Raw genomic sequence first — 19,272 nt, 5'->3', positions numbered from 1 at the left:
AGCTATAAAACCACTGATAAGAGAAATTAAAGATGACATAAACAAATGAAAAGTTATTCTGTGCTCATGACTGGAATAACAAATATTGTTAAAATGTCCCTACTACCCAAAGCAATCTATAGATTTAATGCAATCCCTATCAAAATACCAACAACATTTTTCACAGAACTAGAACAAATAATATTAAAATTTATGCAGAACCACTAAAGGCCCAAAGTAACCAAAGAAATCTTGATAAAGAAGAATAAAGGTGGAGGTATCACAATCCCAGATTTCAAGATATACTGCAAAGCTATAGCAATCCAAACAGTACTGGCACAAGGAAGGAAGGAAGGAAGGAAGGACACATAGATCAGTGGAACAGAATAGAGAGCCCAGAAATAAACCCATGCTAATATGATCAATTAAACTATGTGAAAATAGGCAAGAATATCCAATGGGAAAAGGACAGTCTCTTCTATGAGCATATGAGCTCTTTTCTGTGTGATACTGGCAAGCTGGAGCAAGGAAGAGGGAGAACACCAAGATGAGTGTCCACAGCCTACATTCCTGACAGTAGTCCATAGGTCACTAAAGGTGTGCCAAATCTGAAGCCTGCTTTTTAGGCAAAAACTCCAGGACAAGCAAACAGTTCTCCTTTACAGGATAGGAACAACTTTATATATATAGATAATTTGCTTTTTAGTTCTATCGTTGTTTTTGTATGTTCCTTTGTTTTTGTTCTGCAGAAGCACAGAATTAAATCAATCATGATTCTGGGGTTATGGTACCCTGTCACTGTGGGCCCATTCATAGCCTGTGCCCTTCCTTCCTTCATTTATTTCATTAGTTATCTTTTTTAAATAACAGAATAACCATTGACAAATCTAAAACAAACCCTAGAAAGTCTGCATCTAACCATTTGGTTTATTTTGGCTAATGCATTTCTCTGCCTTCTGTTAACTTGAATTTAGGATTGTTCTGAATTCTATTTCATGATTTGTTACATTTCCTTTTTATATAGTTTATCATATCTATATGCATTTATAAAATATATATTTTATATTTTAATTATTTTTAAGTCTTTAAAAAGGTTTCATGTTATATAGAATCATTACCATTGATTGATGAATCAGTTGACTTTCTTTCATACGTATTAGTACATATTATTATATTTCTTTTATTTTAACTGCTGGATAATATTTCATTAAGTGAATATAACACTGTTTACCCACTTTCTGATTTAGGAGCATTTGGGTTTTTGCTATTTATTACAAGCAGTGATAATATGAACATTCTTGAATTAATAAGTGTTCCCTCTTGCAGCAAATACAGTGGTTTGTTTTGGGTATATACTTAGGAATATTATTAATATATCATAGAATACTTATAGTTGTTTATATTTATTATGAATATTTGTCAGGTTTTAGTTTTTATGATTTAAAACTACCAAACTAAAACAAAGGAATTGAAAGATGGTTTCTTCTTCAATGGTGTTTTGAAAATAATATGATCTATATTTAGCTTGAAAGAGTTCAATTGTAGATGAATATAGAAAAAAATGCTTATATATGGGCCTTCTTGTACTTTGAGAATCTCATTTTGTCATGATGCTCTTTATTTCTTTGTAGTCACCGAGAAATAAATTATCTTAATTGTAAATCAAGTGGTACATTGACACAGTTATAACCCAACTTTTGGCAGGTAAATGATACTATAAGGAGATAAATAAAGATCAATTATATCTAGAAATATTTAAAATGCTTACTCCATTATAAAGAACAACTTTCAGGGAAAATGACCTCTGTGTTCATAACTATCCTTCTTCTTTCCTTATTAACATTTATTTTAGCATTTTAGATTTTCAGTGTTTTCTAAAATGTTATAAACTAAATGCTTTTATATTATTTCTACCCATTTAATCACTTTCACAATTGCTAGGATGCCAGTAATTTTATTTTCAAATTGAAGTTGTTGAAATTCAAATTATGTTGAATCTTCTAGCAGCAGGGATCAGATCTAGTTCTTGTTATGTAATTGCCTATTCAGAAGTATACCCTTGTAAACATTGCCTCTACAATATATGCTTTTTGACATTCTAATGGATTTTCCATATTACCTCTTAAGTAGCAGCTTGAATTGATGATAGTCCTTCGGACTATTAATAAATTCTGCCATCATTCTGCCATAATTGATCACATTTACTACTATGCTTTCCTTGCCCCATTTTGAGGAGAAAATATAGATAAAATATTTTTGCATATAATCCCTTTTAATGCACATTAACATTTGCTATAAATTTTCCTTTGTACTGTCAGCAAAAGTATCCATGAGCAAAAAAGGGCTTATCTGTTCTTTGAATGATTAAAAGGTTGAAGCAGCCACAGTAAACAGTGATTGTAGAAAGTGAAGCAAAAGTAAACTAATCCCTTTTTCATACTCCTGATTTTCATATAGTGATGGTTTTCCCCATTTTGGTAACCACTTTTTATTCTCTTGAGCTAGTAAGAGCCATAATGTACTTTCAAATGTGTAAAATTATGTAGGAATCAGTATTAGTCTGCATTGGCTTCCTGGTCCCTTTTCCTTACCACCAAAATTACCTCATAGGAAATAATAAATGAAATCCCACCATTTTGTTCACTCATGTATTCAGTAGTAAATGAAAATTACATGAGCCCAACATGTAAGTTCTACATCCTTCTTTTCACTATATATATAATATATATATCCTTTAAGGCCATTCTTTAACAGTATTTTCTTTTAGAAAAAGATATACATGATACTTTTATCACTGATAGCTGTCCAACCCTTGATGCAAAAGTGTTCTTTAGTAACCTAGTTAAAAACTGTAATAAGTGATTGGTTGTCAAGGGTGGAAATGTTTGAAGTTCTTAATAACAGTCTATATAATAGAAATATGTTGGGACACAAAATCTCACTTATTAGGTTAAGTAGAAAGTGAATTTATTTTGCATAAAAATTATGTTATAGGTGGAGATAAGGTTTTTCATCAGGACAAAAGTTCTCTTAATCCAAGATTAATCTATTGTAGTATGTACTGTTGTTTGGCTTATAACTACTTGCAATTGGTAATATTCTTTTTTTCCCCTAAGGAAAACTTTCTGAATTTCAGCTCATTTTCTACCTGGGTAACAGCATTTGAACATAAGATAGCTGCATAAGAGAATACATCTGCCTACATAGCTAGATTGCAGATCTGCATTAGGTCATCACTTCTGTGAAGTGAAGGGCAGTTGCCTGGACTGAAAGTGGTAGTGAGTGCTTTAGACTTATATTCATTAACCTACTTGAGTGTACATTGTTCACAATTTGGGACACTGACCGTCGTTGCAGAATATTCTCCTAGGCTTCTAACTCGCATGTGTGAGAGGGAATGAAGAAATCAGTAGCTATTCATGGATTAATACAGCAATGTAGTCAGTAATTATTGATCACTTACTATGTGCCAGAAACATTATTTAACTCTGCTACACATCAGGGTCAGTGTTTTGAAGGACTCTTCCAAAGTGTTCAAGGTGTAGTGGCCAGACATCAAACCCACCTACATTAATTATTTTAAAAAAGTAGTTCTAGGTTAGCCAATCAACTATGTGTGACTTGGGGTCACTGCTTAATTTTTCTGGCATGTATTTTGTCATCTATAAAATGAGGGCAATAACTAGATATTATCAAGATTCTTTTAAGTTAAAATTTTTTTGATATTTTAAAATACACAAACCAGAAAGTATGAATAATGGCCCAGTGAAGGTAATGGTGCATTTCTGTAATAAGGTCTTCTGTGTTCATAAATTGCTAGATTCATGGGTAAAAGGCAGCACAACTGATGTCTGTCCACAGTTGGGGGAAGTGGACTGCCAATGAAGTTGTCACCATTTGGAATCACAAGGTCCAAGAGTCATGCAGAATTTAAACTCAATCCAGGCAGATTAGATTGGAAAATGATGTGTGCCTGGGTAGCTTCTGCTTCAAGGAGCAGTGGTCTTTAGTGCAAGGTGACTAACAAAGTGATAGTTCACAGGAACTCTTGTGATTGATGCAGGTATCCGCTAGCCAGAATGTCGTTAGATGCTAGAACTGTAAGAGAAAACTGCGGGAAGAATGGTCCAGCCATGTTATGGGGAGCATTCATAGGAACAAACAAGGGTAACAGGACCACAGTTTTATGGGCATATTAGTTAGGGATCAGCAGTTCTAAGCTATAGAAGTCATCTCTGACTAACAGAGACAGAAAAGCAATGCTATTAAAGAAAATCTGTTAGCTCACACATTGAACTGGAAAGCTGAAGGGTCAGGTTTAGAAAAAGGTAGAAAGCAGGTAGTCTGGGAGTCTGGCAGCAAAAATTGCTCAGCAGTACCACTAGTGTGTTGCTGCTATAATGAATAAACTACAGCTAGTTTCAGTGATTCTGCACAGGATTCAGACTTTCGAGAGGGAATTTCCAAATGACTTAACTGGTGTCATGTGAACACCTTTCAGCTAGGAATAAAGGCATCTTGATTTTTTAGTATTAAAAAAGACTCTGCACAATGGGGTAGGGACATAGGACACAAAAGGAAATTAAGATGTTATTTCCAAAAGGAGAACTATTGTCCACTGCCCTGGTAGCATTCCGGATGAAGATCCAGATTCAATGGGGAATGAGAATGACAATCAGGAGCCAGGGCAAAAAGTCCGGCATGTGAACAATGTGCAAAGAATTTGTTTGCTGAGGGTTCAGTCAGGTGAAATCCATTCCTGAGCTCTCTGGTTGGTAGAAAGATGTCTCCTAAATATACCACTATGTCTCTCTGAATCAAGAGCTCAAAGGACTGATTTATCTACGGCAGGACAGCAAATTAAATTATCTAATAAAGCATGTTACATAGTTTCTAGCACACAGACTTATGGCTAACATTTATTGATTATCATAATCATCATAGGCACCCTTAAATTTAAGTTGAGTAGGAAGAGATTCAGGCAGGGGTTGAATTTCTGTATGACTCAACTATGAGTTCACTTATAATTTATGTAAAAGTCTTGGAACAGCAGGAAATAGGAATAAATAAATGTTTAACACTATCTCTGTTCCTGTTTGTATGACTCCATACCAGTCACTTAACCTTTCTGTGCCTCTTTCCTCCTTTGTAAAATGAGACTAAAGAAATGATAGTATTGCCTATTTTGGAGTTAGCTATGAAGATTGAATGAAAAAGTAACATGTAAAGCACTGAGAGGAGTGGTTGGTTCATAAAAGACACTATCTAAGTGCTCATTTTCTTAGTTTTATTTATTTATTTATTTATTTATTTATTTATATTTTAGTTAACATGCAGTGCAATATTGGTGCACTGACAAGAGTAGAAACTATTATTTTTTTTTACTTTGCAGTTCATAAAGTGTTTGATATTTTTATTTCATTCACATAAATAATACTGTGGTGAGATTAATCTTTTTAAAATTAACAATGAAGAAATGGAGGTTTTATTTATATAACAGGGATATAGTGATATCCTCATCTTTTAACTCTCAGTTACTGGACCTTGTAAACTGTGTAAAAAAGTTTATCACTGAAGGACCTTCAGCAAAGAGACAAAACCCCCTGTGCTTGGCAATAACATTCAGGAATAATGGGTAGTTGCATTTAACGTTGTTGATCTAATCATCAATGCATACATTCTGAAGAAACACATTTCCCGAGCAGAAATACAGATACTCTTTGTTCTCTATACTTTAAAACTGAAAAACAAATGTTCTATATTATAATGAGGAAGCGAGGGTGTTGAATTACTTGTCAGGTCACAGTATGGCTTGGCCATGATGGCCCTCTGTTCTCTGTTCTTCCATTACCCCACAAGCCACAACCTGCCTTTTCATCTCTGCCTTCTACAATGTATTCTCTTCTGGGCTTCACTGTTATTTCGGTGTATTTCTGTATGGTAAAAACAGAAAGCCTCTCAAATGGAACTGCATGTAGTGCTGATTGACAAGACAGAGTGCAAGGAACAGTCCTCACATCTCTTTTCCCCAGACTGAAGGAAAATGACTAAACAAGAACTGCCTAAACTTTCTTTGAGAACATATCACTGAGATGTTTTTAATTCATTACTTATTAATATGCTTTCCCCTGTGATGTAAAGTTATGAAGACATTTTCTTTCTACTTCATAAGATGCTTTAGAAATGTCAAATATTGTCAACAGGATTATACTGATCAATTCTAATCATGAAATAGGGATATTTTTCTTTATAGTCACAACAAAAAAGTATGATTTTGGAGGCAGTATAGAGAAATTATGCTTCATGTGTATTATTTGTTTCCATGTCTAAGACTTAGGAATTAACTCTAATCCATACACGGTTGTCTGATCTTGATCCTTGCATTTTGGAAGATTTAACTTGCGTTTCCTTAGAAAGTGTTATACTGGCTTACAAAACAATCAGATACTAGAGTTGAATTTATATCTGTTTCAAATGCGACCAATTGGAAACCTCTTACACACTTCTTTTATGTTTCCAAACATGACAAGATGCTTTCAATCATCTGATTTTACTTAATAGAGTATAAATTTCCTACTACTATAATTCTCATAAGTGCATGAAGCATATGTCTAAGAACTTTTTTTAATGTTTATTTATTTATTTATGAGAGAGAGAGAGAGAGAGAGAAGGGGAGGGGCAGAGAAAGAGAGAATCCCAAGTAGGTTCCATGATGTCAGTGGAGAGCCCAGTGTGGGGCTTGAACTCATGAACCATGAGATCATGCATGACCTGAGCCAAAAATCAAGAGCCAGACACCCTACTGAGTCATCCAGGCGCCCCTAAGAAGAACTCTAAAAAGAATGAAAACTGGAGTTTTACTTCCAGGGTAACTATTCTCTGCACTCAATTTCTATTTTTGCACAGTTAGAGTGTGGCAGCTGTGGATAGTTGAGTGCTGAGAGTGAAGACTGTTGACTCAGTGGCTTGTTGCTATTTTAATCATGGCTCTGATTTCTGTTTCCAGTCCTGTGACTATGGGCAAATTGCTTACATGCTCTGTGCTTGCTTCCTCATCGAACTGGGGATAATAATATACTTAAATCAAAGATTGTTAGAAGGATTAAGCAAAACAATAAATTTAAAGAACTTGGTGGAGTGCCTAGCACATGCCAAGGGTTTATTATGCTGGGTATTACTACCAGCCTTAATAAAGTGACAGTACAAAGGCACATGGCTTACATGATATGTGTGGAAGAGAATCTGTTTAAAAGCAAAGTACCTCATGAGCCAAGATCATACTAACTTCAGAAATTATTATTAAATTTTTACATAGGAATAATATCAGTATATTTATTTGGAATTGGAGTCATCCTCACATTTCTATAGAGCTATTTCCAGCTGTTTTTTTGTTTTTGTTTGTTTTTTTAATAATTGGACTAACCATATTCTCTCAGTCTAGTCTCTGATGTGCTCTTTCCTAGACTATATTAAGTTGCAAGATAAGTTGCGTGGTCATATCCGGTAAACCCTACTTCCTGGTCATGGGCCACTGTGGAAGGGAGTAAGCCACACATTTTAAAGGCCTGAGGTCCCTCTGTTCAGAGGAATGTCCTGACTGGAGTTCTAGAAAGGAAGGTCATGACAGGTCAGTTCTGAGGGCCTCTTCACATCCTTGATGCAAGTCAGGGCAAAAAGATACTAAAGGTGTAGCCACTCCTTGTGGTGGGACCCCTTAAAGGACACAAGGTAAAATAGAAGAAAGGAAACTTTTTTCCCCCTCCAAACTTTAGAATTCCTTTGAAAAGATTTTTAGATCTCTTTTTTACAAAACAAATGTTGAATTTCAATGTGTATGTGAGAGCAAAATAACAAATACATCCTTTTCCCTGATGGTTGAATGTCTGGCCTTTCTAATGCTCCTGAAATCATTAATCATTCATGAAAATGTCTTAATGGTTAAGTTGTTAAAGTTAAAGCAGTGATAGCTCTCTGCTCCTTCATTATGTCAAGGGTTCTGTCCTCAGGCAACTTGGAGCTCACAGTAATGTGGTAAGGATGCAGTGTGGTGGAAATAAACACAAGAGTTGAGAATAAGCAATCATTTATTAACTATTTATTTATATCTCATCATATTCCAGAAGGATTTAAAGAAGGTAGAATTTCATCTCTATGGCTGTGATATAGAATAATGTATTCATAACTAGGCTATATTTACCTTATCTATAAAAACATCTCTGGGAATAAGATGAATATTCTGATATTTGGGGGTGCCCACTTAAGAGTGAAGTACCATCACATCTACATCTCTCTGCATTTTATACCAAAGACTAATACAGAAAGCTATAGTTAATTTATATCTCATAAAGTTGAATTATAATTTTTTTAAATGCCACCAATAGGGAGTAATTTTAGTGAAGTAACTAAGAAATAAATGTAAAGATGGTAACTGTTTAAAGTGCTATTCAGGTTGACTGATATGTTTGTAAATTTGTTACTCATTTTAAGTGAATTAGGAATAACTAAGTTTCCTCAAATCCTACTTTGGAATTTAAGGCACATACATAGAGGGAATGCTAAAAAATTTTCAGTTAAATAACTTGGGATGATTGGATTTCTATTTTGTGAATGATTTTTTATGTATTAAGCCTTCCTGTTCAGTAAAATCCATGATTATAGCAATGGTTCTCTACCATTAGTGGGTATCAGAATCACCTAAAGGACTTGATAAAACACAGATTTCTGGCTCCACCCTAGCCTTTCTGATTCTGTAGTAGATCTGGAGCAGGACCCAAGGATTTGTGTTTCTAACATGTTTGAAAGTGTTGCTGATAATTCTGGCCTAGGGATGATATTTGAGAACCACTGCTTTACATATAGATCAGAGACAAATGAGGTTAATGTTATCTATAAATCTTGATGCCCCCGTGGATTGGCTATGGAACATTTGGAACTACTGACTGATATACAACAAAGTTCACCAACCTATAAGCAACTAAAACAAAAATTATATTAAAATATCCAAAGAAAATATTGCAATATATATATATATATGAATTATAAAATTACTTCAGTGTCTTGAATGTTAGACTTATATTATCTTTATACAAGCTTTGTTTCCTATTAGTAATAGATTCTTAAAACTAAAGGACTTTCATATTAAACAGAAAATAAAAAAAGAGGCCAACATCATTTCCTATATGTTAATCATACTCCATAATACTGAGGCAGTTCTTAAAAGAGCAGCCTATTCATTGACCAGATAAATTTAGTGCTGTCCAATTCTATAAATAATTTAAAAAGAATGAATTGGCTTTCGATAATAAAAATCTTTTTTTTTCAAAAGCAGATAAATATTTTCACTCTGATTATCTCCTTCAGAAAATACAAGCTATTGATGCTGTTGCATAATTATAGTGACCACTAAAAGAAAGCTCTGCTTTATAAATTTGCTAGAAGCTAAAACTTAGTATGTTTATTTTTCATGTGTGCAGATAACCTGTTTGTACACAAAGTTGGTGCATAATATTTGATGAATAAATGAAACCAAGTTATCATGAGCTAGAACCATCAATATTTCTTAAAAATCTACACATTTATATAAAATTCTGGAAATGTAAATGGCTTGTTTCCTTGTCTCTCTAGGATAACTACCCTTATCTGTAGGATGCCAACAAATATAATGGAAAAGTACAAGTTTGTGAAAGAATTGCATTACACACCACCAATATCTATTTATAGATCCAAGGATAAAACAATCAGATTTGTTTCCTCTCCCCACCAGGTGGAGCACTGTAGCCTGACAGTTCACTTAGCCCATCTTTAAAGAGAGCTTTGTATTTTTTAGAACATAATTGTTTGAAGATTATCTGTAACTTACCTAAAGAGTCTTTACTATCGTAAATGTTACTATAAAAAGAATAAGAATTTAGAACAGAATAAATAAGCTGTTGCTCCAAGATGATGGTAGATAGAACAATTGCTCTGCGGAGGCTGAAGAATCCAAAATAAGCTCATCACTGCCATGGTGTAAGATTTGTAGTTGAAGGCATATAAGGCTTTGATGACAATTGCCAAGAAGTGGTATTTATGAAACTTTCACGAAGTGCTGGCACAATTTGTAATGAGAAGGAAGTGTAGTAGATTAATCAGGAGTGTGGACTGGGAAGATAGAATTCCTGGGGGTGAAACCTTAGTCTTCCACACCTGGTGGTGTAAACTTGGGCAAGTTGCTGAACATTGCTTTGCTGAGTTCCTCATCTCTAAAATGGAGATAATAAGGTTATCACATGGGTTGTTGGGAGAATTAAATGAACAAATACAGGCAAAATGCTTAGCTAAGTGCTGGCTGGCACCTACTGTATCTGTCTACATGAGTGTTATACTATATGAATGTTGGCACTTATTATCATTGTTATCATTTCTTCTATTTTTAGGATTATGTGGTTCTCTTTATTTCCTATCCTATGCTAAAATCAATTTCAGCACTGCCTAATTTCTACTGTCTCCATTATTCTTATCCCCCAAATTTTAATTGTAAAGTTAGATTTAATCAAATCTTAATTGCTACAGTGTTCTTAAATAATTTTAATTCTAGTTTAAATTATTCATTCATTCTCTCTTACACCATCTTACTGAAACAGAGATACAGATGTCTCATTTTGTCTTCTTTTCACCAACATTTTTAGACCTCAATATTGGACAGTTAACACTGTTGGAAATTGAAACCCAGGATAATGATTAGGTATCATATAACTGATTAAAGTTAACTGTTTACATAAAATTAATACCAAATGGAAGTAAAATGTATCTCCATTCTGTACATTAAATGATGATCTCAACATCTTGTCTGTTCCTCTAAAATAAATACATTTTCTAGACTAATTTTCAGACAATGAAGCTTTGAAGACTACTGGAATTAAGAAATCTGTTCTAGTTACAAAAGGCTTCTTAGGAACATTGTGTTAGCTGACTGCAGTGGAAAAGGGCCACTGCTGTTGCTTATGTAATTACCAAACTTTGTCTAATCATTAAGAGTAAGGATGGGGAGATGTCATGGGTAGTGGATTTTGTGTAGTGTCATCAACTATTCAAATCCCAGCTATCAAATATTAGAAAAAAATCCTCCTAATTCAAGATACGGATTACACTTCTTGTGCTCAACTTGTATGTGTGGAGAACAATTTGCCCCAATTCTCCATCCTCTCCTATATCCATGCCCTTTGCCATGTAGCTTTGCAAGTTCTCCCACTCTGGGCACAGGGTTCTCTGTGCTTGACCATTTGGTGTACTTTGGCTTATGAATGTAGACAGATTAGTGTAACTTTCTCAACCTAGCCCTTTTCCTTTCACCAATCTGTCATTGCCACAGAAGACCTGAGTTGCTGCCCTGAGTAGCTGCCTCCCTCTTAACCTGGGCCCCCGAGTAGGAACAAATGGAAGAGACCAAAGTCCAATTTATAATAAATAACCTAGCCCAGTGGGGTCTGCAACGCAAGAAGAGCTTTCCAACACAGCCCAGTTCAGATGAGCCGATCCCCAAATGACTGACCCACAGACACCTGAGAAATAAATATTTATTGTTGTATGCCACTGAGATTTTGTAGTAGTTTGTTTCATAAAAATAGGTGAATGGTACATATGTTGAGTTTCAGTATAAAAAAACAGTTTTCTACAAAGCCAGAAATAATTCCAAAAATAACTATGGTAGATGATGATATACTTTTTTATACATTGTTTTTTTTAAAGACCAGTGGCATTTAAGAATGGTAATTAACTTATGAAGCAGTATCACACATAATTAAGAAAGCAAATTTGTATTTGTTGTGCCCTAAATTGCACCATAGGAAAGTACATAATGTGTACTTGTTAAGCTAGTTGGTTATGATTTTAATAATTGAAATAAAGTTGATGTAACTGGAAAATTCAACTAAAACTTTTAATAAGTATAAATATACTTTCAGTAAGTATAAAGTATATTTCTGGACAGATGTTAGATTTGTAAAAATTTGTAAAATATTAATGACAAAAATACATGGTTTAATTACATTTTAATAATAACAGGAATATTATATACAGTAAACAAAATGAAAACAACATTTTAAGCAATGAGTTAGTACTTTCAGATGACTTGAGAGGTATGTTGATTTTATGATACTGAGGGTCATTAGGTTTATAAATGTAAAAGACTCTTCTTCTACATGACTCCCCCTAAGATGATAGACAATGATGTAAGTTACACTATGTAAAAAATGTTTAAAAATTTCACTTATAACCACTTAAAGACTGTGTTGATAAAGCAGCAAAACTTTTAAGATCTGTTCCCTTTTAGTATCTATTACATATAAATCTTTTAAAATGTAAATATCACTTATGAGATAGGCAATTAATGTCCACTATAGAGAATAATAGAGGAGACTATATTGAGTAATATATTGTAAAATACAGTTACATGGAAATAAGGGCATTCTCAACTGAAACTGGCTGATTTTAGTATAGAAATAGGACTCATAATCTTTTATACACAATTTAAAACTATTGAATTAATGATTATGTTTAGAGATCCATTTAAAATGTTCATTTAAAAAACATTATTGAAAATATTTTAAGCAGAAGATCTTCATACTTCAGTATGCTTCTGACATTTAGTAAATTGCTAAGGAGGTGAGTTATTTTCAACAGTTTCAACTGAGTTCAAGAGAATGCCTAGTCTCCATAAATAAAAGGTAAATAAAGGAAATGCATCAGAGAGTTGGAAAATAGTTTCATCATGCTTTTGAAGAAATTTCTGGATTTCTTGGTCTTCAGGCCCTATACCTGAAGTGTTGCCTTCTTGGGTTTCCTTTTGAAGAAGCTGCTCCAGAACCCAGAACAGGGAGAAGATATTTTCATAGTGTGTCACATAACTGGCTTGCACCTACAAAGAAACAACAAACTCCTTTAAAAAACATATTGGTTGTAGCTCAGCTCAGACAAAGCCAAATAAAGATATTAAATTTTCAGACAAAAAGTAAATACTTGATATATTTAAAACTGTCTTCCTGTCCTTTAACTGGGATGGAGAGAGAGAGAACAAGGGAGGACATTCTTTATTTTTCAAAAACTTTATGATTTTGGCGAATGATTTCTCTTAATGGCTTACAAAGTTCCAAACCCCTTGTCTGTATTACTCCTATAATTCATTACTCAGATGAATCTGAGAATATTTGACAATGTCTTGTGTGTTGAATTCAGTGTTGTGATAAAGACTTCCGATGCATGCCACCCTTGCCAATAATAACACAAAGATGCTTATGGGTAGGGTTTAAGAACACATTTCAATGTATAACTCAGTCCTAGAACAGTTATGATCTGTAAGAGACTAGACATGATCTCATTCTACACAAATCAAGGAGGAATAGGATTAGACTGTATGGAATTGGATACATGGTCATGAGGAAAAATGTGGATGTGTCTTGTAGAAGTTATTACTTGACTCTAGATGGTTGAAAGTGGGATGAGTCAAAGTGAGGCCTAAAAGCACAATGGAAAGCATAACATGAGGGAAGACAGGAATCAGTTTTAAGATATCAACTGGCTTTATCATCTGCTTATTGAGACATGTGTTGGAAACATTCCCCAAATCTACCCACTCTAATAATACATAAAAGAGACATTCTCTTAGAGTTCAGAGGAATGTATTCTTCAACAAGGGGGTGGGGGGGGGGGGGCTTAAACAATTAAATATATACAGATATCTGATACTTTCTTTTATTAAGGTGCAATTGACATAACATGTTTCAGGCATAAGGTAATGATTTGGTATTTATATACATTGCAAAATGGTAAATCTAGTTAACATCTGTCACTATACATAGTTACCAATTTTTTCCCTTGTGATGAGAACTTTCAAGATCCACTCTCCTAGCTACTTTCAAATATGCAATACAGTATTATTAACTGTAGTCACCATGCTGTACATTATATTCTATGACTTAGATTCATTTTGTAACTGGAAATTTGTACCTTTTCATTCCATTCACCCATTTCAGCCACCTCCCAACCCCTACCTCAGGCAACTACCACTCTGTTCTGTATATCCATGAGCTTGGTTTTGGTTTTGGTTCAATTTTGTTTTGTTTTTAAATATCCCACATATAACTGCATTATATGCTATTTACCTTTATTCTGTCTGGTTTATGTCACCTACCATACTGCCCTCAAGGTACATACATGGCACAAACGGCAAGATTTCATTATTTTTCGATAGCTGAATAACAATCCATTATGTGTGTGTATGTGCATGCATGTGCACGTACACGTATGTGCACACATTCACACACACATGTATTTTCCCTTCTGATAAAGGCCATAGCATCCCAGGAAATTTGAGGGCAAGAGTGTAAAGCAGTGAGAGTGTCTTGGTACCTTTCCATTGGTTTTGGGACTCTTACTTTGGGCATGTTCAACTTTACTTACAGGTGGACTGGGATCCCCACTGTCATGTTGTTTTGGACTTTGCTCTTACTCTCACCAGGATTTATCTGTCTTGGGTTCTACCTACATCCTAAATGCCTATACTAAATCATTTGATACATTCCTTTAAGATATTGACAGTTATAGAATATTATTTTGAAACGAACTCCTCTCTGTAGGGACAGCATGCACTTACCTAACATGCCTTAGCGGCCTTTCCTCTCAACACGACTAAAAGGGCATGTCTGTCAGGGAGGTCTTTCCTGGAGTTCCCAAATTTCATCACACTGGCAGCTGCCTGTTTTGCTTAATCATGTGCTCAGGCATTTTCTGAATTAGTGTCTAAACTGAATGAAAACTAAAATAAATGCTATTAAGACGACAGTCTACTATATTTTGATGTAATTTTTGTACTCTTAGCATTAAACTGGACTGAGTCACATCAGTGTTGGAAAATACCCAACACAGGTGGAGCTCGCCCACTAGGAAAATACTCAAGTGTTTTGCCTGAAATCCTGCCAAAAGACTGAATGACCCCAGTACAGGATCAAAATGGCTGTGTGTATCTGATAAAATGCTATCAGTCTGTCTTTCTATCCAGGTCTTTTAGAATTAAGGAGCCTTGAAAGGAAGCTTTGAGAGTCCCATGACTACTTCTTAATCCCATTTTATATAATAGGAGACATTCCAAAGGGAAAATACCTTCCTGGTAGAAAAAAATCACCAGATGTTTTTGCAGAGTATTTTCAGAATTAAAACAATTCTTATATTTATTTTTCTATCCTTGAGCTGGGCTTAAGAAAGCTAAAGTCTCTAAATATTTTTTCTAGTGGTAAAAAATATTAATTTTCTTTATATGCTGCTAAATTTCACTTCAAAATGTAGATTCTGAAGTTAGGCTATAGACACTAAGGCCAGTTTCTTAATTATTGTTTTAGTTGGAATTCAGTCAACGTTAACCTGTTTTTGTAGAGACTAATTATTCTTGAAGCAGACACTGCTATTTACTTATCAAATATCCCTTTTACCCTTCCTTTTCATCAAAAGAACCCCAGTTTTACTCAGAGTGGCAATGGATCACCTAAAAATGCATATTTTCCCAGTCTGTTTTAAGGCTAATTCTGTTCAAAGAGAAGTAAATATAAGTAATAGGGTGGAGCTTCTGGGAAAGCTCTTTAATAGAAGGCAAAGTCTGGTAGAAGGCAGCTTTGCTTCCCTCTTCACCATTGTTCCTGCTTGGAAATACCCATGCAGTGCTTGGAGGCAGAGTGGCCATCTTGTAAGCTTGAGGATGAGGGTCACCCATGGATCAGTAAGAAGGGGCAGATTCTGGAGGCCCGGTGCAGCTCAATACCCCCTCACAGGATGGCTGTACCTTCCTGCACTATGCTGGGGTCCCCTTCTTCCATTTCGATCTTTTAAAATTGGAACCTTGAGACTTCATTTAGGCAGGAAGGGAGCTCTGAAAGTCTCTTTGCCTTGAGTAGGTCCTGCTTTCTGCTGTCTCTGACACAGAAAGGACAGAGTTGCCTAAGGGGGCAATAACAAAGTCACAGTTCTTGACAGCAGATGATGTAACAAAATGTGCTGTGTATGTGAGGTGTGGCTCACAGTTTGGATGTTTATATTTAATACTGAAAATATGAAAATGTAATAGTTCATTAAATTCAGCATATGATAATTTATGTGTGCTAGTCAAAGGTATGCAGAGGTGAAGTCTCACACTATCAGAAATAAACATGCTGTTACGTACGGAAGGGGCGAAAACACAACACAATGGTTTTCTTATTGCTACAAGCACAACAGGTGAAGAAAACTGGATCATTACAGAGCAGAAAATCAAGTCAAAGAGTACATGCAAGTAACCAAAATGTTAAATTAAATGTTCATTGAATATAAATATACCATTGGCTCTGTATCCTTCATGCCAGAATTTATTAGACGCAATAAGTAAGGTACAACTAAAATTGGTAGTCTCTAACAGACTGAATTAAACATAATACTTTGGAGGAAAAGGTCAGTTGTCACCAGGGATAATTAAGTGGGAAACTTATCCTTGAGTTTTAATAACTTAGCCTTTTTTATCTACTAGAAAGCAAAAAAGACAGTAGGTTTCAGTGAAGGAGATGAGGAGGATGAAGTTAACCCTCTATCAACAGTTTACTAAGCAGCTTGCATGCAGCTTCTGAAGAGCAGGAGAACGTACTGGAAGAGCTGATAAATAAGCCGGTGCTTAGCTAGGGGCCCAGAACAATCCTGAGTATCACCGTGCTAGCCAACAGTGCTTGAGAACAGAGGAGGAGAACCACATGCACAGTATATATAATGTATGTACATATAAAATCAATGCACTCATGATTACAGTAGAAGCACACATTCACTTAAAACTTTGTCTCCGTAAAAACTGTGTTATATGCTTTTCTGTTCCCTACAAGCTAGGTGCCAGACCGTACTGAAAGTGTATAAAGCAAAAAGGCTGATCAGAACAGAGTATAGTTAATTAGGGAAGATTTCCTAGAGATGAATTGTGAGCCAGGGCTCAAAAGGAATGAGGGTGCAGATCGGTGAATCATCTTTTGATCAGATTGCCAGGTAAAGAAGAGTAAAAAGGATACAATAGGTATTAATCCAGTTTGCTTTATTCAGATAATGGTGTGACTGTCTGCCTAAAATGTTGAATCCTGGAGATGGGTTTTAAGGGTCTATTTCTAATTTTGGGAGTAATAGATAAAAAGTTCTAAACTATTAAAACTATCATCATTTGCAATCTTGATTTTTGCCTTGTTTCCCATGGGAAATAGTTCACGTATGCAAGGTTTATATGTAAAGCTACTTAGGGGGGCACTTGGGTGGTTCAGTGGGTTGGGCGTCCCGCTTCAGCTCAGGTCATGGTCTCACTGTCAGTGGGTTTGAGCCCCGCATTGAGCTCTGTGCTGCCAGCTCAGAGCCTGAAGCCTGCTTTGGATTCTGTGTCTGACTCTCTCTCTGCTTCTCCTCCACTCATGCTCTCTCTCTGTCTCTCAAAAAAAAAAAAAAAAAGAATAAATGTTAAAAAAAATCTTTAAAGCTACTTATGAATTTCATATACATAACAAAAATTAAATTATGTCATTATGAGCCTTGTTTAAAAATGATTTTCTCATTAACCAATTGTACCTGGTTTTCTCAAATATGTTTCTTAAGGTTGAAATTATATAATAAAGTAATAGCAAAATGAACAGACTGAAAAAGAAAATGGCCCACAGTGTACAAGGAATCTGGACAAGAATCACAGAAAGGGGAAGGATGATTTGTATTTGTTTGACAAAAAGATCTAGGCTGACTCCAAACAAGAATAGATATGGCAAAGGCCCCTATGGGTTGAGATCTTTGAGAAAATAGAATCTTATCAAGCAAGACTTTTTTTTTTTTTTTTGATAAAGGAAGACCATCAATTGAAAACATATTCATTGCTTATTAAATTTCAATTCTGCCATTTATGAGCTATGTGAGCTGGGAAAGTTATTTAATCTCACTAAACCTCACTTTCCTCATCTAAAACTTGGAAATAACCAGGGTAACTCCTCCCTGGGGTTGCTGAGAGAATAGATTAAATTACATATTTAAAACAAAGCACAGGACACACATGCATACTTACATATTTAAAACAGATTTTCAAATCCGTATTATCTGTTATCATCACCATTATTATTATTATGTTTTTACCCAAAGTGAAAAAGAAACAGTCCCTATCCATGAGGTACTTTGCACCTGGAAGAAGGCTACTGGTATTACTCAAGTACTCTACTGTGATCAATTTTTGGAAGCATTTCAAATTGTTCATCTAGGGCTGTGTAAAGAACCTAAGGATGTGTCTTCATCTACTTTCCTCTATGAAGAAAGTTGTTCATCGACAATTGTAGCAGAGCGTTCCTTTTTGCATAGAAGGGTGATGCTGAGGAACCAAAATGTGTGATAATTATTTTAAAGCCTTTCTGATATTAGAAGGCCCTGAGGAAGGTGTAAGTATGGGTTAAATGCAGTCTTATGGGATATGAACAACTGTAAAAAAGTCCATCAGCCCAATCCCTTACCTCTATCTAGTTCCCTAACAAGACATGATATTTAAGCACCCAGCTTGACGGTCTTTTTGAAAATGTTAAATTCTCCAATTATCTGACTAGTGTGAAATAGATCAACTTGTTCAAGTCTATCCTAGAGGCAAGTTGGTAAAAATGAGTTTCTGATTCCTAATAATTTGCCCTTCTAGTGAATAACCCAATAACATCATAGATTAAATCCCAGGTACTAAAAATTTTTATATTTGCACTTTTCTCTGGGGAAATATCCTGTGATTTGACTCTGATTTATCACTTTCTTGGCCATCAGAATAAGCATATTGATGGATATGATAAGATAGATTCCACATAGATTTTATTTCTCAGATTTCTTCACATAAAGAATACAGAATTCTTGGGATGCCTGGGTGGCTCAGTCGGTAAGCATCTGACTTCAGCTCAGGTCATGATCTCGCGGTTCGTGAGTTCGACCCTACATCGGGCTCTGTGCTGACAGCTCAGAGCCTGGAGCCTGCTTCAGATTCTGGGTCTCCCTCTCTCTCTGCTCCTCCGCCACTCACACTCTGTCTCTCTCTCAAAAATAAACATTTTAAAAAAATTAAAAAAAAAGAATACAGAATTCCTGATACATGGAGATGGCATTTTTCTCTTCTAACATTTCCTAAATCAACTTTAAATACTTTTACACTGAATCCTCACTGCTTTCTCAGGCTCTTTCCCTTAATTATGGGGTCATCAATCCCACTCATAGGAAAGTTGTCACCATTTTATACCATAATATTAAACTTAATCTAAGGCTGGA

The 19,272-nt window shown here is 35.0% G+C and overlaps 1 protein-coding gene across 1 annotated transcript in view; it reads right to left on the bottom strand.

Annotated features, from left to right (window-relative positions):
- Nucleotides 1-11,538: 11,538 nt before the first annotated feature.
- Nucleotides 11,539-19,272, bottom strand: part of MEI4 (meiotic double-stranded break formation protein 4) — a 181,776-nt gene continuing 174,042 nt past the window's right edge. Inside the window, exon 4 of the mRNA XM_049653911.1 lies at nucleotides 11,539-12,874. Coding sequence (XP_049509868.1) covers nucleotides 12,614-12,874 — 261 coding nt within the window. The 3' untranslated portion in view covers nucleotides 11,539-12,613. The remainder of the gene's footprint in view (nucleotides 12,875-19,272) is intronic.

The sequence above is a fragment of the Panthera uncia genome (assembly GCF_023721935.1).
Source record: "Panthera uncia isolate 11264 chromosome B2 unlocalized genomic scaffold, Puncia_PCG_1.0 HiC_scaffold_24, whole genome shotgun sequence".
Classification (NCBI taxonomy): Eukaryota; Metazoa; Chordata; class Mammalia; order Carnivora; family Felidae; genus Panthera; species Panthera uncia.
Note: the sequence above shows the minus strand (reverse complement) of the source record. Positions and strands in the feature narration are given on the sequence as shown.